We start from the raw sequence: 26,254 nt of genomic DNA on the forward strand, positions 1-26,254 counted from the left end.
GGTATTGATTAAGAGGGTCAAGGCATGTACAGAGCATCAGATTGGGGAAGAGCAGTGTGGTCTCAGAAGTGGTAGAGGATGTGTGGATCAGGTGTTTGCTTTGAAGAATGTATGTGAGAAATACTTAGAAAAACAAATGGATATGTATGTAGCATTTATGGATCTAGAGAAGGCATATGATAGAGTTGATAGAGATGCTCTGTGGAAGGTATTAAGAGTATATGGTGTGGGAGGCAAGTTGCTAGAAGCAGTGAAAAGTTTTTATTAAGGATGTAAGGCATGTGTACGAGTAGGAAGAGAGGAAAGTAATTGGTTCCCGGGAATGTCAGTTTGTGGCAGGGGTGCATGATGTCTCCATGGTTGTTTAATTTGTTTATGGATGGGGTTGTTAGGGAGGTGAATGCAAGAGTTTTGGAGAGAGGGGCAGTATGCAGTCTTTGTGGATGAGAGGGCTTGGGAAGTGAGTCAGTTGTTGTGCCCTGATGATACAGCACTGGTGGCTGATTCATGTGAGAAACTGCAGAAGCTGGTGACTGAGTTTGATAAAGTGTGTGAAAGAAGAAAGCTGAGAGTAAGTGTGAATAAGAGCAAGGTTATTAGGTACAGTAGGGTTGAGGGACAAGTCAGTTAGGAGGTAAGTTTTGAATGGAGAAAAACTGGGGGAAATGAAGTGTTTTATATATCTGGGAGTGGATTTGGCAGCGGATGGAACCATGGAAGTGGAAGTGAGTCACAGGGTCGGGTAGGGGGCGAAGGTTCTGGGAGTGTTGAAGAATGTGTGGAAAGCAAGAACATTATCTCGGAAAGCAAAAATGGGTATGTTTGAAGGAACAGTGTTTCCAACAATGTTATATGGTTGCGAGGCGTGGGCTATAGATAGGGATGTGCGGAAGAGGGTGGATGTGCTGGAAATGAGATGTTTGAGGACGATATGTGGTGTGAGGTAATTTAATCGAGAAAGTAATGAAAGGGTGAGCGAGATGTGTGGTATTAAAAAGAGTGTGGTTGAGAGAGCAGAAGATGGTGTATTGAAATGGTTTGGTCACACGGAGAGAATGAGTGAGGAAAGATTGACAAAGAGGGTATATGTGTCGGAGGTGGAGGGAACGAGAAGTGGGAAACCAAATTGGAGGTGGAAGGATGGAGTGAAAAAGATTTTGAACGATTGGGGCTTGAACATGCAGGAGGGTTAAAAGCGTGCAATGAAGAGAGTGAATTGGAACGATGTGGTATACCGGGGTCGACGTGCAGTCAGTGGATTGAATCAGGGCATGTGAAGTGTCTGGGGTGAACCACGGAAAGTTTTGTGAGGCCTAGATATGGAAAGGGAGCTGTCGTTTCAGTGCATTATATATGACAGCTGGAGACTGAGTGTGAACGAATGTGGCCTTTGTTGTCTTTTCCTAGCGTTACCTCGCGCATGTGCGGGGGGAGGGGGGTGTCATATCATGTGTGGTGGTGTGGCGACAGGAATGAAGAAAGGCAGCAAGTATATATTATGTACATGTGTATATATGTATATGCCTGTGTAAGTATATATATGTATACGTTGAAATGTATAGGTATGTATATTTGCTTGTGTGGGCATTTATGTATATACATGTGTATGTGGGTGGGTTGGGCCATTCTTTCATGTTTCCTTGCACTAATGCAGGAGACAGTGACAAAGTATAATAATATAATGATAATGATATAACAAGTAGAACTATAGTTACTATTGGACTCTTTTTTTAAAAATTTCAATTTTTAGATCATGGTAATATACTGGACTGCAGTGAACTTCTGACTCTGGATGCTCCCATTACTCTAGCTGCTGTGAGGCAGGAGGGGCTCCATAGAACTGCTACAACCCTCCTTTCGGTCTATATTCTTGATTGGCGTTCTGTTCTTGCAAGGACTTCAGCCACCACCAAGCTTGTCTGCCATCTAATGGGCATAGGTCAGTCTTAAAACGAGGGCAAGTAAATAAAATTAGGCGAGTACTTTATTTTCTACCTAATTATTTGGATTCAGTTTTTTTTTTACATACCTATACGTTTATATATATTTCATGCTTGTCTATAGGCATGGTATACCATGAGGAATGGTCTGTTTAATACTTGTTATTGTATACTTCCTCATTCTTATCTGTACATTCAATACTTATTTGTATTTGCTTTTTGTTCCAACTATTAGCTCTTTTAAGTTCTTTAAGTACTTTATTTGTTTTCTTTATATTTTGATGAGCTGCATGACTGCTTGAGGTGTAAAAACGTGCATCATGCTGCCTTATATTCCAAATGATTGATGGGATAGTCATGATTACTCTTTGAAGAACAGCTGTAGGAAAAGCAGAAATTGCCCTTTCTGCCATCCACTGTTCATCTCTGGGGTATTTACATAATCTCTTCTTATATGTCTGCTACTCAGTTCCATGTTGTCTTCTGAATATGATATTTTCTTAACAATTTTCTTGTTTCCCTGTGCTTCTATCCTTCTTTTGCATCATGCTTCATTGTTTCTGCTTAAGAAGAAATGTAAAGGGATTCAAACAGCAACAGACTGTTGGATCCTTAGGGGCAGTTTGTTGTAGTGAAAACGATCAGAAACTCATTGATTAGTGTGTTATGAATAGAAAGGCATACAGATAATTCAAGAGAAAAAGCTTGCTAACTGTTCATATGATTAAAGGAAGTTCAGATGATATTAGTGGTAGGTTTGGAGCAAAATGATTATCGTTTGTTCTTAGATGTATCTTATTTATTATACTTGATTGCCATTTCCCGCATTAGCGAGGTAGCACCAGGAAACAGACGAAGAAAGGTACATCCAATCACAAACACATATATACATGTCTATACGTACATGTACATTTATTTAGTCATAATACTTTGTCGCTGTCTCCCGCATCAGCGAGGTAGTGCAAGGAAACAGATGAAAGAGTGGCCCAACCCACCCACATACACATGTATATACATAAATGCCCACACATGCACATATACATACCCACAAATTTCACTGTATACATACATATACATAGACATATACATATATACACATGTACATATTCATACTTACTGCCTTCATCCATTCCCGTCGCCACCCCGCCACACATGAAATGGCACCCTCCCTCCCCCCACGTGCATGTGAGGTAGTGCTAGGAAAAGACAAGAAAGGCCACATTTGTTCACACTCAGTCTCTAGCTGTCATGTGTAATGCACCAAAACCACAGCTCCCCTTCCACATCCAGGCCCCACAAAACTTTCCATGGTTTACCCCAGACGCTTCACATGCCCTGGTTCATTCCATTAACAGCACGTTGACCCCGGTATACATGTACACATGTACATATACATGTATATATACATACATACATACATACATACATACATATATATACACTTGCATATACGTATTTACACGTGCATATTCAAACTTGGTCACCTTCAACCATTCCCAGCACCACCCTGCCCCACAGGATCAGCAAAGTAGCACCAGGAAGCAAACAAAGAAAGAAAGGCCACATCTGCTCTCATCCACACACAAGCTGTCATGTGTGCTGCACTGGAACCACAGCTCCCTAACCACATCAAGCCCCACAGACCTTTCCATGGTTTACTCTGGACTTTTCACATGGCCTGGTTCAGTCCATTGATGGCACATTGATCCCAGTATACCACATCATTCCAGTTTACTCCTTTCTGTGCTCACCTTTCACTCTCCTGCATGTTTAGGCCCCAAACACTCAAAATCTTCTTTATTCTATCCTTCCATTTCCAGTTTGGCTTCTCCTTTCTCCCTCCACTTCTGACACATGTATCCTCTTTGTCAACCTTTCCTCACTCATTTTCCCTATATATATAAACCATTTCAACACACCCTCTTCTGCTCTCTCAACCACACACTTTTTATTTCCACACATATCTCTTACCCTTTTATTACTTACTCGATCAAACTAAGTCACACCACATATTGTCTTCAAATGTTTCATTTCTAACACATCCACCCTCCTCCACACAGCCCTGTCTATAGCCCATGCCTTGCAATGATATTATGTAGTTGTGGATTTGAAGCAAAATAATTATTGTCTGTTCTTAGATGTATCTATAGTACTGTTTTCAACCACTCTAGTTGGTAAATCATTCCACATATCAATAATTCTGTTGAAGAAAAAGTACTTCAACTCATTAGAGGTAAAACATTGGCCCACAAGTTTGTATCTGTTGCCATAATTGAAATCATGTATTTCAAGCCCTTGGTGGTTGCTAGTAAGGTGAATGCAAGAGTTTTAGAGAGATAGGCAAGTATGCAGTCTGTTGTTGATGAGAGGGCTTGGGAAGTGAGTCAACTGTTGTTTGCTGATGATACAGCATTGGTGGTTGATTCAGGTGAGAAACTGTAGAAGTTGGTGACTGAGTTTTGTAAAGTGTGTGAAAGAAGAAAGCTGAGAGTAAATGTGAATAAGAGCAAGGTTATTAGGTTCAGCAGGGTTGAGGGACAAGTTAATTGGGAGGTAAGTTTGAATGGAGAAAAACTGGAGGAAGTGAAGTGTCTTAGATATCTGGGAGTGGATTTTGCAGCAGATGGAACCATGGAAGCGGAAGTGAGTCACAGGGTTGGGGATGGGGCGAAGGTTCTGGGAACGTTGAAGAATGTGTGGAAGGCGAGAACGTTATCTCGGAGAGCAAAAATGGGTATGTTTAAAGGAATAGTGATTCCAACAATGTTATATGGTTTTGAGGCATGGGCTATAGATAGGGATGTGCAGAGGAGGGTGAATGTGTTGGAAATAAGATGTTTGAGGACAATATGTGGCATGAGGTCGTTTGATCGAGTAAGTAATGAAAGAGTAAGAGAGATGTGTGGTAATAAAAAGGGTGTGGTTGAGAGAGCAGAAGAGGGTGTATTGAAATGGTTTGGTCACACGGAGAGAATGAGTGAGGAAAGATTGACAAAGAGGATTTATGTGTTAGAGGTGGAGGGAACAATGAGAAGTGGGAGACCAAATTGGAGGTGGAAAGATAGAGTGAAAAAGATTTTGAGCCATCGGGGTCTGAACATGCAGGAAGGTGAAAGGCGTGCAAGGAAGAGAATGAATTGGAACGATGTGGTATACCAGGGTCGACGTACTGTCAATGATTGAACTGTGGCATATGAAGCATCTGGGGTAAACCATGGAAAGTTTTGTGGGGCCTGGATGTGGAAAGGGAGCTGTGGTTTCGGTGCATTACACATGACAGTTAGAGAATAAGTGTGAACAAATGAGGCCTTTATTGTCTTTTCCTAGTGCTTCCTTGCACGCACGCGGGTTAAGGGGGGTGCCACTTCATGTGTGGCGGGTTGGCGGTGGGAATGGATGAAGGCAGCACGTATGAATATGTACATGTGTATATATGTATATGTCTGTGTATGTATATGTATGTATATGTGCATGTGTGGGTGTTTATGTATATACTTGTGTATGTGGGTGGATTGGGCCATTCTTTTGTCTGTTTCCTTGTGCTACCTCTCTAACGCGGGAGAGAGCGACAAAGTATAATGAATAAAGAAATATGAAAATGATAATGATAATGATGATGATAATCTGGCAAGGTGGCAGGTTAAGATGGTATTGCAGTTTAATTTCTTATGAAAGGGTGTGACTGTGTTATTGATTGGTTGATTTGGATATTTAATGCATTAATGGATCATGGTGAAGTGCCTGAGGACTGGCAAAATGCGTGCATAGTGCCATTGTACAAAGGCAAAGGGGATAAAGGTGAGTGTTCAAACTACAGAGGCATAAGTTTGTTAAGTATTCCAGGGAAATTGTATGGGAGGGCATTGATTGAGAGGGTGAAGGCATGTACAGAGCATCAGACTGAGGAGGAGCAGTGTGGTTTTAGAAGTGGTAGAGGATGTGTGGATCATGTGTTTGCTTTGAAGAATGTCTGTGAGAAATACTTAGAAAAACAGTTGAATTTGTATGTAGCATTTATGGATCTGGAGAAGGCATATGATAGGATTGATAGAGATGCTTTGTGGAAGGTTTTAAAATCTTTGTCTACATTTCTTTGTGATATGAAGCATTAATCAACCCTTGGCAGCCTTAAACCCTGAAGTAGTCCTTTCTTCCTTGTTAATGAATATCCTAGCAGGTATTTCTTTCCAGAATAAACCAGTCTCTTGATGAGTTTTGCAACTGCCTTCCTCAATAATTTTTTTAAGTACACCAGGAAGAACAGATACAAGCAGAGTTAACCCTGACAAGAATGAACATTTGATCATAGTCATTTTTGTTACAAGCTGATTGCTGGTGCATGGAATCATAAACTTAAAACTGAAAAATATTTTATGTAGTTGGTAGTATACAAATTGAATAGTATGATATAACATCATTATAGAATGGATTAAGAGTACAAGACTTTAGATATATAATGAGGAAAAAATCTTCAAATCTGTCACATGTACCAGCCCTTACATGTCATTATTCAAGTGCAAAACATTGCAGATCAGGGGATAATGGTATATAAAGTTGTGTGCAGACATGAGTATATGATTATTTTCTGGTAATGAAATATCCTTGGACGTACCCAAGATTCTTCACTTACCGGCTTTACATGTAATAAGAAATAATGCAAGGAGGTATCTGATTTACTCTTCTTTTAGAGCATCAGATTTATATTTATTGAATATGATGTAAGAATGCTGTGAAGAACCCCAATTATTTCACTGTTTTGCTTTTCTTCAGTTTTGTTGCATTTATCATTGTCATTGGTTTAGAAATTAAAAGTGAGAGTTTGGTAATTTTTTGTTTATACCTAAATATGCTTTTGTTGCAGGGAGTGAACAACAAGTACCAGTTGGTTTATTGGACTTAGAGGCAACAATGTTTCCATCCCTGGAATTGTCTTTACAAACCACAGTAGTTTCTGAGTACATTCAAGAAACAAACAATCGTGTTGGAGAAAGACGAAGACTATTTATTGCTTATGCACGCCAGTGGTGGCAGGAATACACAGAAGCCTCTTCAAGTCACTCCTTGAGGCCGGTCAGAATATTTTCCATGGATGAATGTGGAAAAAATAGGTAAATGTTACAAAATAAAGGATGAAATAGATGTATAGACACTGTAATTACCTATTTGTACTGTATAGGTTGGAAGTTATACACTCATGTGTCCCCATCTTGAGAACCTCTTTGGTATCACACAACATTTTAAACTTGTGTGTGCTGTCTTGTTGTACTATTTCCTCACTCAGTCTGCTCCATTTGTCCATCACTCTTATATTTAGAAAGCACTTTTCATCTTTTTTAACAAGTAGTTAATTTCCAACCCATCTGTCCTCCTTTGTACTTTTTTTTTTTTTTCATCTAGGTCCCACACTTCACATCCATACAACACTGTTGAAACTACTATACCACCAAATGCACACCCCTTTTCCCTCACAAACAGTGATCTCAATTTCCACACATTTCTCAATACACCCATGGGGTTCCATCTACTGCCATGTCCACTTTCAGGTATTTAAATGATTCACTTACCTAGGTTTACTCCATTCAGACTCACGCTACAAAGGACCAGTCTCTCTACCCTGCTAAGATTAACATAACTTGTTCACATTAAGGCTCAGATTTTTCATCTTACACACTCTCAAACTCTGACACCAGCTTCTCATTTTTCACATGAGTCTGCTACTCGAGCCATATCATTAGCAAAAGCAATTTACTCATCTTCCAGGCCCCCACCTCAACAGACTGCAGACCTGCCCTTTCTCCAAGACTCTTATATATACTTCCCTCACCACTCCATCTATAAACAGTTTAAACAGCAACTATCTGTAGACTCACCTTCACGTGGAACCACTCATCCTCCTTACTTCCTACTCACAAACATGCCTCACTTTCTTAATAAAAATTCCTCACTGCTTTAAGTAGCTTTCTTCCCACACCATATATTCATATCACCTAACATTATTAGCCTGAGTCACAATTGTCCTGTTATCTGGGGCATTTTTTTCCTGTCTGCCCAAAACCTGAGAAAAACCATGCCCACATTAAGCCCATATCAAACCTCAAACACCATTCATTGTCATAGATGTGACTTTTTCCTAGAACAGGTTGATGTTATCCACAGCATTTATGATGTTATGATTACTCTACCACTCCTTGATTGATGGCCTACCCTCCCCATATGTACCCTCAAGGAATTAACAGAGTGCCCTCTGTCAGTTATGTGCCTAGAAGGTGGCAAACATACCCCCAAAAAAGCACTGCTTTAGTGGCTACATTTTTATTGGCACAGAAGTGCTTTGCTCATGTGCTTATGTAGAAAATGAATCAATAAACCACTCATGAAAAATGCCTTGGGTAATCCAAGCCATATGTTTAGAATGCAAGATCACAGGTAATGACAACTTTACATAGCAGTTTATAGCACTGGAATTTCTTGAAGAAATGATTGGAAAAGGCTTAATTCTAAAATCTCCCTCAGCATTCCCTTGAACACTTGAGCAGTCTTTTTTCCTTGCTAATGTATCTCCTGGCTGGCATTTTTTTCCAGAACTGGCTGGCATTATTTTCCATATTTTTCCTTATCTCATGCACATTAAATACTTGTTTAGTTGTGTATCCTTCCTCAATACTTTCCTTTCTGTATTATGGGTACTGTTGTGTTGCCTCAGTATCAGCTGTAGCAGTCTCCTTTGTCATGCAGATGTTACAGAAATCATGATGACTCTCAAACAGCTCAAACCACCCTTTGATTACACCAAAGGTTTCTTCCTGACTTATTTATCCATTCTCTCTCAAGTCATTGTATAAAGGTTTAGCCTTCTCATCGATAATCAAATGTCATTGGCATGCTCCTCTGACCCTGATACTCATTTCAGTTGCTAAAGAGATTGTCCATTTTCTCCATATATAGCTTATTTTCTTACATACTAGCTTAGCAGGTAATAGAGTATTAGACAAAGACAGAATGTTATTTGCTCCCATTTTCCCCTAATAGTGGCTGCAGTTGATTGAGCAGGACTCATTGATATTGGTTTTTTATCATCAGACCTCTTAAGCACCTCTGATTTCACATCCAAACTGAAAGCATTATTCCCAGTACTCCCTTGAGTAGCTTGAATACTCTTTATGGACATACTGAAATGGCTACACTTACTTTGTAACTGTACACAAACCATGGCATATGTTTCATGTTCTCTTGTTGAGAAGTTAATCACCAATGGGTGGGACATGAAATGAAATCTAAATTTCCAGTTGTTGGGATACAAATCAAATAAGATGATCCCTTGATATCATAAGAAAATGAATGATGAGTGCAAAAACACACAGCCTTGAAATTTTTTTTTTTTTTTTTTATTTGTCGCTGTCTCCCGCGTTTGCGAGGTAGCGCAAGGAAACAGACGAAAGAAATGGCCCATCCCCCCCCCCATACACATGTATATACATACGTCCACACGCGCAAATATACATACCTACACAGCTTTCCATGGTTTACCCCAGACACTTCACATGCCTTGATTCAATCCACTGACAGCACGTCAACCCCGGTATACCACATCGCTCCAATTCACTCTATTCCTTGCCCTCCTTTCACCTTCCTGCATGTTCAGGCCCCGATCACACAAAATCTTTTTCACTCCATCTTTCCACCTCCAATTTGGTCTCCCTCTTCTCCTCGTTCCCTCCACCTCCGACACATATATCCTCTTGGTCAATCTTTCCTCACTCATTCTCTCCATGTGCCCAAACCACTTCAAAACACCCTCTTCTGCTCTCTCAACCACGCTCTTTTTATTTCCACACATCTCTCTTACCCTTACGTTACTCACTCGATCAAACCACCTCACACCACACATTGTCCTCAAACATCTCATTTCCAGCACATCCATCCTCCTGCGCACAACTCTATCCATAGCCCACGCCTCGCAACCATACAACATTGTTGGAACCACTATTCCTTCAAACATACCTATTTTTGCTTTCCGAGATAATGTTCTCGACTTCCACACATTCTTCAAGGCCCCCAGAATTTTCGCCCCCTCCCCCACCCTATGATCCACTTCCGCTTCCATGGTTCCATCCGCTGCCAGATCCACTCCCAGATATCTAAAACACTTCACTTCCTCCAGTTTTTCTCCATTCAAACTCACCTCCCAATTGACTTGACCCTCAACCCTACTGTACCTAATAACCTTGCTCTTATTCACATTTACTCTTAACTTTCTTCTTCCACACACTTTACCAAACTCAGTCACCAGCTTCTGCAGTTTCTCACATGAATCAGCCACCAGCGCTGTATCATCAGCGAACAACAACTGACTCACTTCCCAAGCTCTCTCATCCCCAACAGACTTCATACTTGCCCCTCTTTCCAAAACTCTTGCATTTACCTCCCTAACAACCCCATCCATAAACAAATTAAACAACCATGGAGACATCACACACCCCTGCCGCAAACCTACATTCACTGAGAACCAATCACTTTCCTCTCTTCCTACACGTACACATGCCTTACATCCTCGATAAAAACTTTTCACTGCTTCTAACAACTTTCCTCCCACACCATATATATGTGTTGATATATTTTATTTTTGAAGGTAAAGGGTATTTTAAACATTAAATATTTTTCATAATTTTCACCATTTCAAACATTAGTAAGGTAGTGCCAGTGCCAGGAACAGAAAAAGGAAGGCATCATCCACTCACATTTATTACCTAGTTGTCATGTATAATGCAGGCCCTGATCACAAAATCTTTTTCACTTCATCCTTCCATCTCCAGTTTGGTCTCCTCGTACTTCTTGTTCCCTCCATTTCTGACATGTGTATCCTCTTTGCTAACCTTCCTTACTCATCCTCTCCATATTTCCAAACCATCTAAGCTCATCCTCTTCAATTATCTCAACCACACTCTTTTTATTACCACACCTTTCTCTTACCCTTTCATTACTTAATCAAACCACTGCACACCACGTAATGTCCTCAAGCATTTCATTTCCAGCACACCCACCTACCTCTACAGTTGTATCCTACAGCTCAATGATATTGATGGGACTACTGTACCTTCAAACATATCCATTTTTGCCCTCCCATATACTGATTTCTCTTTCTACACAGAACCTTCATTTCCTCACCCACCCTATGACTCATTTCCCTTTCCATGGTTCCATTCACTGCCATGTCCACTCCCAGGCATTTAAAACACTTCACTTCCTCCAGTTTCTCTCCATCCGAACTCAAACCCCTAAGAAACCCTTACCTCAACCCTGCTAGACCTAATAAAATTGCTTTAATCACATTTACTCTCACCTCATGCTTGAACCTGCCACTAACTTCTCCAGTTTCTCACTCGAATCTGCCACCAGTGCTGTATCATGAGCAAACAGCAACTGACTCACTTCCCAGACCCTCTCATCCCCTACAGACTGCATGCTTCCCCCTATCTCCAAGACACATACTCCTCCTTCACCAGTGGTCTGCATTCATAAGCAAATTAAACAACCATGGTGATATGACACACACCTGCCACAGACCAGCCTTGACATTAAACCATTCACTATCTCTTCCCTACTTGTACACATGCCTTACACCCTTGACAAAAACTTCTCACTGCTTTCAGCATCTTTGCTTTTTCACCATATATTTGTAAGACCTTCCACAAGGCATCCCTATCAACATTGTCATATACTTTCTCCATATCCTTGAATGCCTCATACAAGTCCTTCTGTTTCTCTAAATATTTCTCACACATTCTCTAAAGCAAAGATTTGATCCATAGATCCTTTTCCACTTTTGAAACCACACTTTACCTCCCCAGTCTGATACTCTGTGCATGCCTTCACCTTCTCAGTCAGTACCTTCCCATTCAACATACCAGATACATTCAACACCCTTATACCTCTTGCAGTGGCACTGTACATACATGCTGTCAATCCTCAGGCACCTTACCCATGATCCATGCATATGTTGAAAGTGCTAATTAACCAATCAACAACAGTCACTCCTTTTCTTAATAGATTCAACTGCAGTACCGTCCACTCCAGCTGCCTTGCCACATTTCATCCTTTGTAAGGCTTTCACCACCTCTTCTGTCTTCACTAAACCACTCACCGTGGCTCTCTAACTGTATACCACTCCTACCCAGACACCATACATATGCCACCCTTCCATCAAACACATTCAACAATTCATAAAGATGCTCATTCTGTCCCTTCCTCATTTCATCACTACTTGTTACCACTTCCCCTTTTTGTCCCCATCACCAAAGTTTTTCAGGCATTATCACCTCCTCCGATATATCTTCTTAGTCCCCCTAAGATTCACTGATATTCACTCCAACTCTCATTTGCCCCCCTTTTCAACTCTTGCACTTTTCTCTTGATCTCCTGCCACCTCTCTTCTACATCCCACAAACATTTGCACTCCTTCCCTGTAAGTACAGCCCAAATGCTTCTCTTTAATCTTTCACTAACAGCTGTTTGATATATTGAATATATCACGGGAAAAATCCCTGAGGATAGGGGAGAAAGAATACTTCCCATGTATTCCCTGCGTGTCGTAAAAGGGGACTAAAAAGGGAGGGAGTGGGGGGCTGGAAATCCTCCCCTCTTATTTTTGATTTTCCAAAAGAAGAAACGGAGAAGGGGGCCAAGTGAGAACATTCCCTCTAAGGGTCAGTCCTCCGTTCTTAATGCTACCTCGCTAACGTGGGAAATGGCGAATATGTATGAAAAAATCAAGGGAAAAATTTCTTCTTATAATTCTCTCGCATCTGTGACCCTCCCATATGTTATTCAAGCCAGTACCCCAGTTCTCAATTGTCTTTAGGTTCAACATGTTGCAAATAAAATCACTGTAAATTGAGGGATAATGGTATTTATTGTGCTGTTTGGTAAAGTAGTAAGATTAAGTAAATCAAAGATGAGATGGACAGATATAGTAAGGGCCCCCCATATAGTAAGTGCCCCCCCCCCCATATGTTATTCAAGCCTGTACCCCAGTTCTCAGTTGTCTTAGGTTCAACATGTTGCAAATAGAATCATTGTAAATTGAAGGATAATGGTATTTATTGTGCTGTTTGGTAAAGTAGTAAGAATAAGTAAACCAAAGAGGAGATGGACAGATATAGTAAGGGCCAGAGGATTTTAGAAGAGGACTCTAGGGAAATGATTTTTGACTGTGAAGTCATTTTATGTTTGAAGGTGAAACGAATGTAACCAGTCTCTAAACAAATCAACTTTTTGTCCTAAGTAATATGTTAAGTGATTATTTTTGTGAGGGAGTGCTTGTTAACTTTACCATGTTGGATATAGACTGAGGATGTACGTAAAGGAGCCAGAAGGCTGTATGCGTTAGATCCATCTAATGTGAAACATGGTGGAGATGAAATTGATAGACAAATGGAGAGACTGTAATTGATTTTGTAATGTGGTAATTATCTGTTGTATGCTGTTTTATTTTTGGATATGGTATTTGTTGTATGTGAAAAGGAAATGAGGGCTGATTTAGGATTGTATATTCAGTTTTGATTAAATATTATTGATGATAGATATCGTCTCATGCACACCATTTAGTTATAGAAAAATACTTTAAATTCATCTTAAACCTCCTCATCTCTTTCTCATGCTGTTATTATATTATTTGTTACTCTGTTGAGAATTTTCCCTTGCATTCCTCTGAACTGGATGTAAAGATGCATAGAGCGATTTATGTGTTAATTTATACAAATATGTCTGTGCAGAAATGAGTATAAATTGTAGCTCTTAAAGCTGATTCTGTTTTGGTCATCATTTTCTAAGTTCAAGTAACAAATAATGATTATGAAGTTTTAGGTAGACCAAGGTGATATTTCCTTTCATGTACTTTTTTGATGCATCCATCCATCTTTATCTCTGATGCCCATTCCCTTTGGGAACTCCCTTAATGGGGTGGCCACTGCAGAAGTCTCCATAAATTTTCCCTTGCATTCCTCTGAACTAGGATGTAAAGATGCATAGAGTGATTTGTGTATTGATGTTGTATACAAATATGTATGTGTGGAAATAAGTATAAATTGTAGCTTTTAAAATCGATTCTCTTTTGGTCATCATTTTCTAAGTTCAAGTAACAAATAATGATTACGAATTTTTAGGTAGACCAAGGTGATATTTGCTTTCATATACTTTTTTGATATATCCATCTATCTTTATCTCTGATGCCCATTCCCTTTGGGAACTCCCTTAATGGGGTGGCCACTGCAAAAGAGTCTTCATAACTGTTGAAATCCATAGCCAATTCTTAGACTTTAGTGCCTCACCCTTACAGGTCCAATACCCATGCAGGTTGTACTGGTAATATATCTCCCTGGTCGGTGGCTGCCTACCAACTTCTACCTACTTTTTTGTTGTTCATTCCTTAGTTACTTCTTTAAAAGTTTGTAGTTTTCCCCTTCCTTGCTTATTACTTAGTTACCTCATGAAAAGTTTGTAGTTTTCCCCTTCCTCCATAATTACCCAAAACCCTAAAATTGTGTTTAGAGCAGTTGAATTTCTTCATTATAACAAAAAACTTATATAAATATCCTGAGTTAGCCTTTTAAACTTGGTACTGTATTTTGCCTTCTAGGTTTGCATGTGAATTTGTGCAAAAGTTAGAGGTGGGTCGAGCTTTGAGGTCACCAGAAGAAGCAGCACGGTGGATCAGTATTTTACCTACAACTTCTGCCAACCAGTCACCCATAGGCCCTTGCAAGCCATGGTACACCCTGCCTACAGCTCTTATGGTTCGCTCATTGGTAAGCTTGTGTGAGTAAGACTGAATAGTGTAAATGACATGCTGACTTCCTGAATGCTGCAGGAGCCCCATTAAAGAAGATCCTGGTTGAAAAAGGTAAATGGATGGGATTCCAGTTGAATTATTTAAGAAAGAGGATGATCGTTTGTTTATTAGTTTGTTGGGATGTTCAGTGTATGCATGAATCATGATGTGCCTGAGAATTGGCCAAATGCCTGTATTGTGACATTTTATAAAGGCTAGGGTTACAAAAATGAATATTCAAATTGCAGAGATATGATTTTATTGAGTTTACTTGTTAAGTTGTCTGAAAGAATCATGATTGAAAGGGTAGAGGTATGTATAGAGTTTTAGACTGAGGAACACATTCATATAAAGAATATGTGCAAGATATACATAAAGAGACAGAAGGACTCATATTTGGTACCCATGAATCTGGAGAAAGCATATAACATGCTAGACAGAGAAGCACTCTGGAAGGTGTTGTGAATATATGATTTAGGAAGAATGCCGCTAGAAACAATGAAGAGTTTTTATCAAGAGGGTAAAACATGTGTGTGAGTAGAGAGAATGGTCCCAAGTGAAGATGGGTCTGTGGTATGGGTGTGTGATGTCACCATGGCAATTTAATTTGTTATTGATAGAGTGGTGAGGAAGGTGAATGTGAAGGTCATGAAGAGAGGAGCAGATAAGCAGTCTGTCAAGAGGTGGTTACTGATGCCTTGATCCTAGTGGGAGATTCAAGTGAAAAAACCATAGAAACTGGTGTCTGACTTTATGAGAGGATGTGAAAGGAGAAAGTTGACGGTCAGTTGTTGTTTGTTGGTAGCACAGCACTGATGTTGAATTAAAATGAGAAACTTCTGAAGTTAGTGACTGAGCTTGCAAGAGTGTGTGAAAGGAGAAAGTTCAGATTAAATGTGGATGAAAGCAAGGTTATTAGGTTTAGCAGGGTAGAGGGACATGGGTCATGTGTAATGCACTGAGACCACAGCTCCCTATCCATATTCAGGCCCCACAGACATTTCCATTTTTTAACCTGGACGTTTCACATTCCCTGGCTCTGTCCATTGACAGCACTTTGACTCCAGTATACCACATCACCCCATTTCACTCCATCCCTTGCATGCTTTTCACCCTCCTTTATGTTCAGGCCTCAGTCGTTCAAAATCTTTTTCACTCCATCAATACATCTCTGAATCGGTCTCTCCCAACTTCCTTCCCTCCAGTTCTGACACATATATTCTCTTTGTCAACTTTTCTCATTCTTTCTCTCCAAGTGTCCAAACCATTTCAGCAAACCTTTACTGCTCTCTCCTTCCTTTTATTACCTTGCATCTCTCTTACCCTTTCATAACTTACTTGATCAAACCATGTCGTACCACATATTGATCTCAAACATGTCATTTCCAAAACATTCACCCTCCTCTGTTCAACTTTACCTATAGCCCAAGCCTTGCATCCACATGATATTGATGGGACTAGTATTCCTTCATACATACCCATTTTTGCCCCTCCTTCACCCCCTTCCCCACCCTACGACGCACTTCCGTTTCCATGGTTTCATTTGCAGCCATGTCAACTCCCTGGTATCTAAAATACTTCTTCCAATTTTTCTTCATTCAGACTTACACCCTAGCTAACTTGTCCTTCAACTCTTCTTAACCTAATAACCTTGTTTTTACTCACATTCACATTAGCTTTCTCTTTTCACACTCTTCCAAACTCAGTCACCAATTTCTGCAGTTTCTATCTTGAATCTCCCACCAGTGTTGTATCATCAGCAAACAACAACTGACTCACTTTCCAGGCCCTTTCATCCCCCACATACTGCATACTTGCCCCTCTCTCCAAGACTCTCACATTTACTTCCCTCACCACCACAACCATGAACAAATTATACAACCATAGTGACATCATATGCCCTTACTACAGACCAACCGTCACATAGAACCATTCACTCTCCATTCTTCCATCTCATACACAAGCCTTACCCCCTTGATAAAAACTTCTCACTGCTTCTGGTAGCGGTAAGGATGTGTGATATAACCATTATTGTTTAACTTGTTTATGGATGGGGTGATGAAGAAGGCAAATGCAAGAGTTTTGGAAAGAGGGGCAAGTATGCTGTCTGTTGGGGATGAGAGAGCCTGGGAAGTGAGTCCATTGTTATTCACCGATGATACAGTACTGCTGGTTGATTCGAGTGAGAAACTGCAGAAGTTGGTGACTGATTTGGAAGAGTGTGTGAAAAGAGAAAGATGAGAGTAAATGTGAATAAAAGCAAGGTTACTAGGTTCAGCAGGGTTGAAGGACAAATTAGTTGGGATGTAAGTTTGAATGGAGAATAAGTGGACAAAGTGAAGTGTTTTAGATATCTGGGATTGGACTGTAGATACGGTTGTGTGTAGTAGGGTGGATGTGTTGGAAGTGAAATGTTTGAGGACAATATGTGGTGTGAGGTGGTTTGATTGAGTATGATTGAAATGGTTTGGACTTACAGAGAGAATGAGTTAGGAAAAGTTGACAAAGAGGATTTGTGTCAGAAGTGGAGGGAACAAGAAGCTTGCATTCAAAGAAATGCTAAAGTGACATTGCATGAGGAAGGAAGGGGAGAGGGATGGGTGGAGGGTAGGAAGGAAGGGAAGATCAGTCACTGTATCTGTCAAGTCATTTAGGCCATTTGTTTAACAGTGATACTAAGAATGATGCCATTTTATCATTTATATGATACGTGCACAATTTTGGCTCCCCCTGTATTTTGAAACATTTAACTTGCTTCTTACTAAGAGAGAACAAGTACAATTCTCATGATCTCTCCTCATATGGTTTCTTAAACAAGGAAGGAATCAATTTAGTTGCTCTTTGCTGTACTGCTTCCGAGTTAAAAATATCCTTGCCTAGAAAGGTGGCCCAGAGTGACACTACATAGAGATCCTACAGCAGTGAAATAACCAGTCCTTCCATACCTGTTATTCATTACTGATAATCTTCCTCATTACTAATACTTATCTTTCCATTAGTCCTGCAGATATATGTCAGCTAAAATGAAAGTTTCAATTAATTATTTTTACTCTTTATCCAAAGATCTACTGATTTAATAAAGTGATCCCTTCTAGCCCCTTCTTCCCCACAGCCCTGACAAGTGTACACACATCATGAGTACATCCCGGAGCATTATTAGTACTAACATCACATATTTCAACATCAACAGTATTGACACTACTGGTACTAACATCACTTGACATATCATCACTAATTTTAACATCATTAGTTGTAACTGAATTGGAACTAATATAATCTCTACTAACATCATAGAGTGCTGAATATGTTTAAAGGCTCCAGTGCTTGGCTTATAAGCCTAAATTCTATAATCCAATCCAATCTACTAACACCACAAGTTAAAACATCATACCCACTGTCACCATACAAAGTCAACCAAAGGCAACTAACAGTTGAAGGCAAGCAGTAGTTCTCCCACATTGCCAAAGAGGAAGGTCCACACGGGCTTCAGTCAGTTTCCTTGCAGAATTTCATTCTGAGTGTTGGAGGTAGGGCAGCAGTGGAAATGAGAGAAAAGGTGACAAGTTTTGAATTATAGATTGTAACACTGTTGAGGTCAAGAGAAAGGTGCAAGAGGTGAAAAAGAGGGCAAATGAGAGTTGTGGTGAGAGAGTATCATCAAATTTTAGGGAGAACAAAAAGTGCGGAAGACTAGAGAACAAATGGGAACATCAGTGAAGGGGGCAAATGGGGAGCTAATAACAAGTAGTGGTGAAGTGAGGGGAGCTGGAGTGAGTATTTTGAAGATTTGTTGAATGTGTTTGATGATAGAGTGGGAGATATAGGGTGTTTTGGTTGAGTTGGTGTGCAAAGTGAGAGGGTCAGGAAGAATGATTTGGTAAACAAAGAAGAGGTAATGGAAACTTTGTTGAAGATGAAAGCTGGTGAGGCGGCTGGTTTGGATGGTATTGCTGTGGAATTTATTAAAAAAGGGGGTGACTGTGTTGTTGACTGGTTGGTGAGGATATTCAATATATGTATGGTTCATTGTGAAGTGCCTGAGGATTGGTGGAATACGTGTATAGGGGCAGTGTACAAAGGCAAAGGGGATAAAGGTGAGTGTTCAAATTACAGAGGTATAAGTTTGTTGAGTATTCTTGGGAAATTATATGGGAGGGTATTGATTGAGAGGATGAAGGCATGTACAGAGCATCAGATTGGGGAAGAGCAGTGTGGTTTCAGAATTGGTAGAGGATGTGTGGATCAGGTGTTTGCTTTGAAGAATGTATGTGAGAAATACTTAGAAAAGCAGATGGATTTGTATGTACTATTTATGGATCTGGAGAAGGCATGTGATAAGAGTTGATAGAGATGCTCTGTGGAAAGTATTAAGAGCATATGGTGTGGGAGGTAAGTTGCTAGAAGCAGTGAAAAGCTTTTATCAAGGATGTAAGGCATGTGTATGAGTAGAAAGAGAGGAAAGTGATTGGTTCCCAGTGAATGTCGGTTTGCGGCAGGGGTGAGTGATGTCTCCATGGTTGTTTAATTTGTTTATGGTGGGGTTGTTAGGGAGGTAAATGAAAGAGTTTTGGAGAGAGGGGCAAGCATGCAATCTGTTGTGGATGAGAGAGCTTGGGAAGTGAGTCAGTTGTTGTTCGCTGATGATACAGCATTGGTGGCTGATTTGGGTGATAAACTGCAGAAGCTGGTGACTGAGTTTGGTAAAGTGTGTGAAAGAAGAAAGCTGAGAGTAAATGTGAATAAGAGGAAGGTTATTAGGTTCGGTAGGGTTGAGGGACAATTCAATTGGGAGGTAAGTTTGAATGGAGAAAAACTGGAGGAAGTGAAATGTTTTAGATGTCTGGGAGTGGATTTGACAGTGGATGGAACCATGGAAGTGGAAGTGAGTCACAGGGTGGGGGAAGGGACGAAGGTTCTGGAAGCATTGAAGAATATATGGAAGGCAAGAATGTTATCTCGGAAAGCAAAAATGGGTATGTTTGAAGGAATAGTGGTTCCAACAATGTTATATGGTTGTGAGGCATGGGCGATAAATAGGGTTGTGCAGAGGAGGGTGGATGTGTTGGAAATGAGATGTTTGAGGACAATATTTGGTGTGAGGTGGTTTGATCGAGTATATGATGAAAGGGTAAGAGAGATGTGTGGTAATAAAATGAGTGTGGTTGAGAGAGCAGAAGAGGGTGTATTGAAATGGTTTGGTCACATGGAGAGAATGAGTGAGGAAAGATTGACAAAGAGGATATATGAGTCAGAGTTGGAGGGAATGAGGAGAAGTGAGAGACCAAATTGAAGGTGGAAGGATGGAGTAAAGAAGATTTTGAGTGATCGGGGCCTGAACATACAGGAGGGTGAAAAACATGCAAGAAGTGGAGCAAATTGGAACGATGTGGTATATTGGGGTCAATGTGCTGTCAATGGATTGAACCAGGGCATGTGAAGTATCTGGGGTAAACCATGGAAAGATTTGTGGGGCTTGGGTGTGGAAAGGGAGCTGTGTTTTCAGTGTATTACACATGACAGCTAGAGACTGAGTGTGCCTTGCATGTGTGCGGGGGAAGGGAGGTGTCATTTCATGTGTGGCGGAGTGACAGCGGGAATGGATGAAGGCAGCATGTATGAATATGTGCATGTGTATATATGTATATGTCTGTGTATTTATATGTATGTATACGTTGGTATGTATATGTGCATGTGTGGGCGTTTATGTATATGTGGGTGGGTTGGGCCATTCTTTCGTCTCTTTCCTTGCGCTACCTCGCTAACACGGGAGACAGCGACAAAGCATAATGAAAAGAATAACACCGTTGACAAATATTACATGCTGAATTTAGAGGCTTTGAACTATATGGGAAAAATGAGTCAGCATTTTTTTACAAAAAAGAAAAGAAAAGAAAATTTTCCATGAATGAGGTAGCCTTTTCTACAAAAAGGAAGAAATTTGGTTCAGAAATTTTCATTTTTTTCAAATGTCCTGTTTCTTATCAACCACCTTCCCAAAATAATTGATCCATCATATTCTTATTTTTCACAACATGTGCTTGTAGTGCTTCATAACTATGGTAGTCAAAGACCTACCACAAATGCTATCACTTTTACCAGAAACATAGTCATATTCTTGTATTAGATGTGATTATAGACAACCTTGCTTTAAAAATGCATATTTACAGTGCTCATAGCTGAAGTTATTCATTTTGTGCACATTAGGTCCAATATGAAATGTGCATTAAAGGTTTAATTCACCTTATGTCTCTGTTGATCCATAAGTCTTTCAACTCTGTTTTTGTTTTCTTGTATTTAACCTTTGTATCTATCTTGTTTTTACTCTCAATGACCTTATTCATTCATATATAGTGTAATTTCTTATGTATGACAGAAAATTATAATCCTTATGAAGCCAAAGTTCATGAAAGTCACAAAAAGGTATTCCTTGTTAGCTGAAATTTTAAATGCAAGGATGATAGTCTATTTATTAACAGATATATCACAATATATAAGATTATATGCTCATTAAGCCCTTTATTAAGTGCTGTTTGAGCTAAGTACTGAAAATTAAGTTTGGGGTCTTTCCTTTCACAGAATACTGAAAGTAAGTGCAGTGTATTGTGCAGCATACTGCTGGGTTTTGGATTGGATGCTTGGGTGTGTGTTGGTACACGGCATTCAGGGAATCCACATGTGTGGGTCATGACAAGAGGACCATACTCTGCTATCACATTCTGGGAAACACTGACTGGTACAGTAGCTTGTAAACTGTGTATATTTGTTAGTCATTACTTATTAGTGCCAATCAGGAACATTAAGAACGTTGCCAAGGATCAAAATTACCATACATAGCTCTTTGTTTGGGGATGAGAGAGCTTGGGAAGTGAGTCAGTTGTTGTTCGCTGATGATACAGCGCTGGTGGCTGATTCATGTGAGAAACTGCAGAAGCTGGTGACTGAGTTTGGTAAAGTGTGTGAAAGAAGAAAGTTAAGAGTAAATGTGAATAAGAGCAAGGTTATTAGGTACAGTAGGGTTGAGGGTCAAGTCAATTGGGAGGTGAGTTTGAATGGAGAAAAACTGGAGGAAGTGAAGTGTTTTAGATATCTGGGAGTGGATCTGGCAGCGGATGGAACCATGGAAGCGGAAGTGGATCATAGGGTGGGGGAGGGGGCGAAAATTCTGGGGGCCTTGAAGAATGTGTGGAAGTCAAGAACATTATCTCGGAAAGCAAAAATGAGTATGTTTGAAGGAATAGTGGTTCCAACAATGTTGTATGGTTGCGAGGCGTGGGCTATGGATAGAGTTGTGCGCAGGAGGATGGATGTGCTGGAAATGAGATGTTTGAGGACAATGTGTGGTGTGAGGTGGTTTGATCGAGTAAGTAACGTAAGGGTAAGAGAGATGTGTGGAAATAAAAAGAGCGTGGTTGAGAGAGCAGAAGAGGGTGTTTTGAAATGGTTTGGGCACATGGAGAGAATGAGTGAGGAAAGATTGACCAAGAGGATATATGTGTCGGAGGTGGAGGGAACGAGGAGAAGAGGGAGACCAAATTGGAGGTGGAAAGATGGAGTGAAAAAGATTTTGTGTGATCGGGGCCTGAACATGCAGGAGGGTGAAAGGAGGGCAAGGAATAGAGTGAATTGGAGCGATGTGGTATACCGGGGTTGACGTGCTGTCAGTGGATTGAATCGGGGCATGTGAAGTGTCTGGGGTAAACCATGGAAAGCTGTGTAGGTATGTATATTTTGCGTGTGTGGACATATGTATATACATGTGTATGGGGGTGGGTTGGGCCATTTCTTTCGTCTGTTTTCCTTGCGCTACCTCGCAAACGCGGGAGACAGCGACAAAGCACAAAAAAAAAAAAATGCTCTTAGTTTGACTTTTAATTACCTAGCAGCATAGCAAAGAACAGTTACCAATACCAAAGAAATCAGTGTGTTTCTATGATTAGATATTGAATACCATAAATAGAGTGATTTTAATGTTGCTAGTCATTAACTCCCTTTTCTGTATTTATCTTTTCCACATTATTGATAACCTTAAAATATTTTTGATGACAGAAGTTTAATCACCTACATAAGCCCTGTCATGAGAGACGTAATGCAATTGCAGTTTTACCTGTTTTATATTTTGTATTTGTCTATAGTCTATCTGTCAGTCATCATTACTCCGTTCACAATTTGATAGGATGGATCAGGTACATACAGCCTCCAAAATGCAATCACACAAATGCTCAACATATACCCAATGTGTTAAAGTGAAACAGACACTTATGATAATGCTTCTTATGTTTTAACTATGCAGACTAAATTGATTTGTGAAGTAAGTCTAATGCCTCAATTCATGCCAACTCCATACACAAACTGTGTCCATTGTATCTAATCCCCAATCTTTTCCATAGGATCTTCACAAATATCAGTAGCCCTAATAATTTCTCTCTCTACTTGTATTTTTCTCTTCTGCAGTCTACCTCTCATCCATTTACCCTCTTCTGTATTGCTTTATATCTTCTTGACCAAACTATCATATGCTGTTTGTTTTAAATGACTATACTGTCCATAATGACTTTCACCCTTGCACATTTCTAATGACCTCTTCTTACTACATATCATTCTCACAGTTCTTTATTTTATGTAATCCTAATTCCGACTATGCTCTGCCACTCTATTACTATTATTTTTAATGTCATATCTTATGGGTTTCACATCTATCCATCATCGTTAAGACAAGGACTCCATGCATGCTTCTTGCACATTCTGTTCTTAACCTAGTACCTTTGCTGTTTTTTTGCTCGTAGAATATCTCTGTGTCACATGTTATTGAAGAAAATTTTCCTAAAAGTAATATATTTTCCTCCATATTGTTTTGGGAAGGTAATGAGTCAGCAGGGTAGGGATTCTGGCTGGTGGCCTGGATGCTCTTTATGAAAGTGTATGAGGATTATTGGTTTTTCTAGGTGTGATACATTCTCTGTAAGCCTAAATTTTTTGTTCATTTCTTGTGTTGTAAGGTAGCACCAAAAACAGGCAAAGAAAGGCCACATCTGCAAACATTCATTCTCTAGCTATCATGTGTAATGCACCAAAATTGCTTTCCCCTATCCAAAATCAGGCCTTACAGAGCTTTATATGCTTTACCCCGAATGCTTCACATGCCCTGGTTCACTTCATTGGCAGCATGTCGACCTCAGTATCCCTCATCATTCTAATTCACTCAACCCCATGCACGCCTTTCACCCTCCTGCATGTCTAGGCCCCAATCGCTTGACATCTTTTTCACTCCATTCTTTCATCTCCAATTTTTTTCCCCCATTCTCTGTTCCTGCCACCTCTGATATATAATGAACTCTTTGTTATTAGGTTCAGCATGGTTGAGGGACGAGTTACTTGGGTTTACTGTAACTTTGAGTGGAGAATGATTGGAGGAAGTGAAGAGTTTTAGATATTTGGGAGTGGACTTGGCAGTGAATGGAACCATGGAAGTGGAAGTGAGTCATAGGTTAGGGGAGAAGGCAAAGGCTCTGGAAGCAATGAAGAATGCGTGGAAAGAGAACGTTATCTTGGAGAGCAAAAATGGTTAAGCTTGAATGAATAGTAGTTCCAACAGTATTATATGGTTGCAAGGCCTGGGCTATAGATAAGGTTGTGTGGAGGACCTCCTGCCTCTTTCTTTTATACATCTCCCAGTCATTTGAACTATTTTCATGCAAGAATCGTTTTGGAAGGTGGTAAATAAAGTGAGTAAGACAAGGGAGCAAATGGGAACTTCAGTGAAGGGCGCAAATGGGGAGGTGATAACAAGTAGTGGTGATGTGAGAAGGAGATGGAGTGAGTATTTTGAAGGTTTGTTGAATGTGTTTGATGATAGAGTGGCAGATATAGGGTGTTTTGGTCGAGGTGGTGTGCAAAGTGAGAGGGTTAGGGAAAATGATTTGGTAAAAAGAGAAGAGGTAGTGAAAGCTTTGCGGAAGATGAAAGCCGGCAAGGCAGCAGGTTTGGATGGTATTGCAGTGGAATTTATTAAAAAAGGGGGTGACTGTATTGTTGACTGGTTGGTAAGGTTATTTTAATGTATGTATGACTCATGGTGAGGTGCCTGAGGATTGGCGGAATGCGTGCATAGTGCCATTGTACAAAGGCAAAGGGGATAAGGGTGAGTGCTCAAATTACAGAGGTATAAGTTTGTTGAGTATTCCTGGTAAATTATATGGGAGGGTATTGATTGAGAGGGTGAAGGCATGTACAGAGCATCAGATTGGAGAAGAGCAGTGTGGTTTCAGAAGTGGTAGAGGATGTGTGGATCAGGTGTTTGCTTTGAAGAATGTATGTGAGAAATACTTAGAAAAGCAAATGGATTTGTATGTAGCATTTATGGATCTGGAGAAGGCATATGATAGAGTTGATAGAGATGCTCTGTGGAAGGTATTAAGAATATATGGTGTGGGAGGCAAGTTGTTAGAAGCAGTGAAAAGTTTTTATTGAGGATGTAAGGCATGTGTACGTGTAGGAAGAGAGGAAAGTGATTGGTTCTCAGTGAATGTAGGTTTGCGGCAGGGGTGTGTGATGTCTCCATGGTTGTTTAATTTGTTTATGGATGGGGTTGTTAGGGAGGTAAATGCAAGAGTTTTGGAAAGAGGGGCAAGTATGAAGTCTGTTGGGGATGAGAGAGCTTGGGAAGTGAGTCAGTTGTTGTTCGCTGATGATACAGCGCTGGTGGCTGATTCATGTGAGAAACTGCAGAAGCTGGTGACTGAGTTTGGTAAAGTGTGTGAAAGAAGAAAGTTAAGAGTAAATGTGAATAAGAGCAAGGTAATTAGGTACAGTAGGGTTGAGGGTCAAGTCAATTGGGAGGTAAGTTTGAATGGAGAAAAACTGGAGGAAGTAAAGTGTTTTAGATATCTGGGAGTGGATCTGGCAGCGGATGGAACCATGGAAGCGGAAGTGGATCATAGGGTGGGGGAGGGGGCGAAAATCTTGGGAGCCTTGAAGAATGTGTGGAAGTCGAGAACATTATCTCGGAAAGCAAAAATGTGTATGTTTGAAGGAATAGTGGTTCCAACTGTGGATAGAGTTGTGCGCAGGAGGATGGATGTGCTGGAAATGAGATGTTTGAGGACAATGTGTGGTGTGAGGTGGTTTGATCGAGTAAGTAACGTAAGGGTAAGAGAGATGTGTGGAAATAAAAAGAGCGTGGTTGAGAGAGCAGAAGAGAGTGTTTTGAAATGGTTTGGGCACATGGAGAGAATGAGTGAGGAAAGATTGACCAAGAGGATATATGTGTCGGAGGTGGAGGGAACGAGGAGAAGTGGGAGACCAAATTGGAGGTGGAAAGATGGAGTGAAAAAGATTTTGTGTGATCGGGGCCTGAACATGCAGGAGGGTGAAAGGAGGGCAAGGAATAGAGTGAATTGGATCGATGTGGTATACCAGGGTTGACGTGCTGTCAGTGGATTGAATGAGGGCATGTGAAGTGTCTGGGGTAAACCATGGAAAGCTGTGTAGG

The 26,254-nt window shown here is 40.3% G+C and overlaps 1 protein-coding gene across 6 annotated transcripts in view; it reads left to right on the forward strand.

Annotated features, from left to right (window-relative positions):
• Nucleotides 1-26,254, forward strand: part of LOC139756018 (centrosomal protein of 76 kDa-like) — a 91,152-nt gene that overhangs the window by 31,502 nt on the left and 33,396 nt on the right. For 3 of the 6 annotated variants that reach the window (XM_071674964.1, XM_071674961.1, XM_071674958.1), the window contains exons 5-8: nt 1,751-1,939; nt 6,802-7,048; nt 14,575-14,743; nt 21,343-21,499. In XM_071674964.1, coding sequence (XP_071531065.1) covers nt 1,751-1,939; nt 6,802-7,048; nt 14,575-14,743; nt 21,343-21,499 — 762 coding nt within the window. The remainder of the gene's footprint in view (nt 1-1,750; nt 1,940-6,801; nt 7,049-14,574; nt 14,744-21,342; nt 21,500-26,254) is intronic. The other 3 variants (XM_071674959.1, XM_071674962.1, XM_071674960.1) reach the window with 3 other exon arrangements.

Source organism: Panulirus ornatus, chromosome 20 (assembly GCF_036320965.1).
Source record: "Panulirus ornatus isolate Po-2019 chromosome 20, ASM3632096v1, whole genome shotgun sequence".
NCBI lineage: Eukaryota > Metazoa > Arthropoda > Malacostraca > Decapoda > Palinuridae > Panulirus > Panulirus ornatus.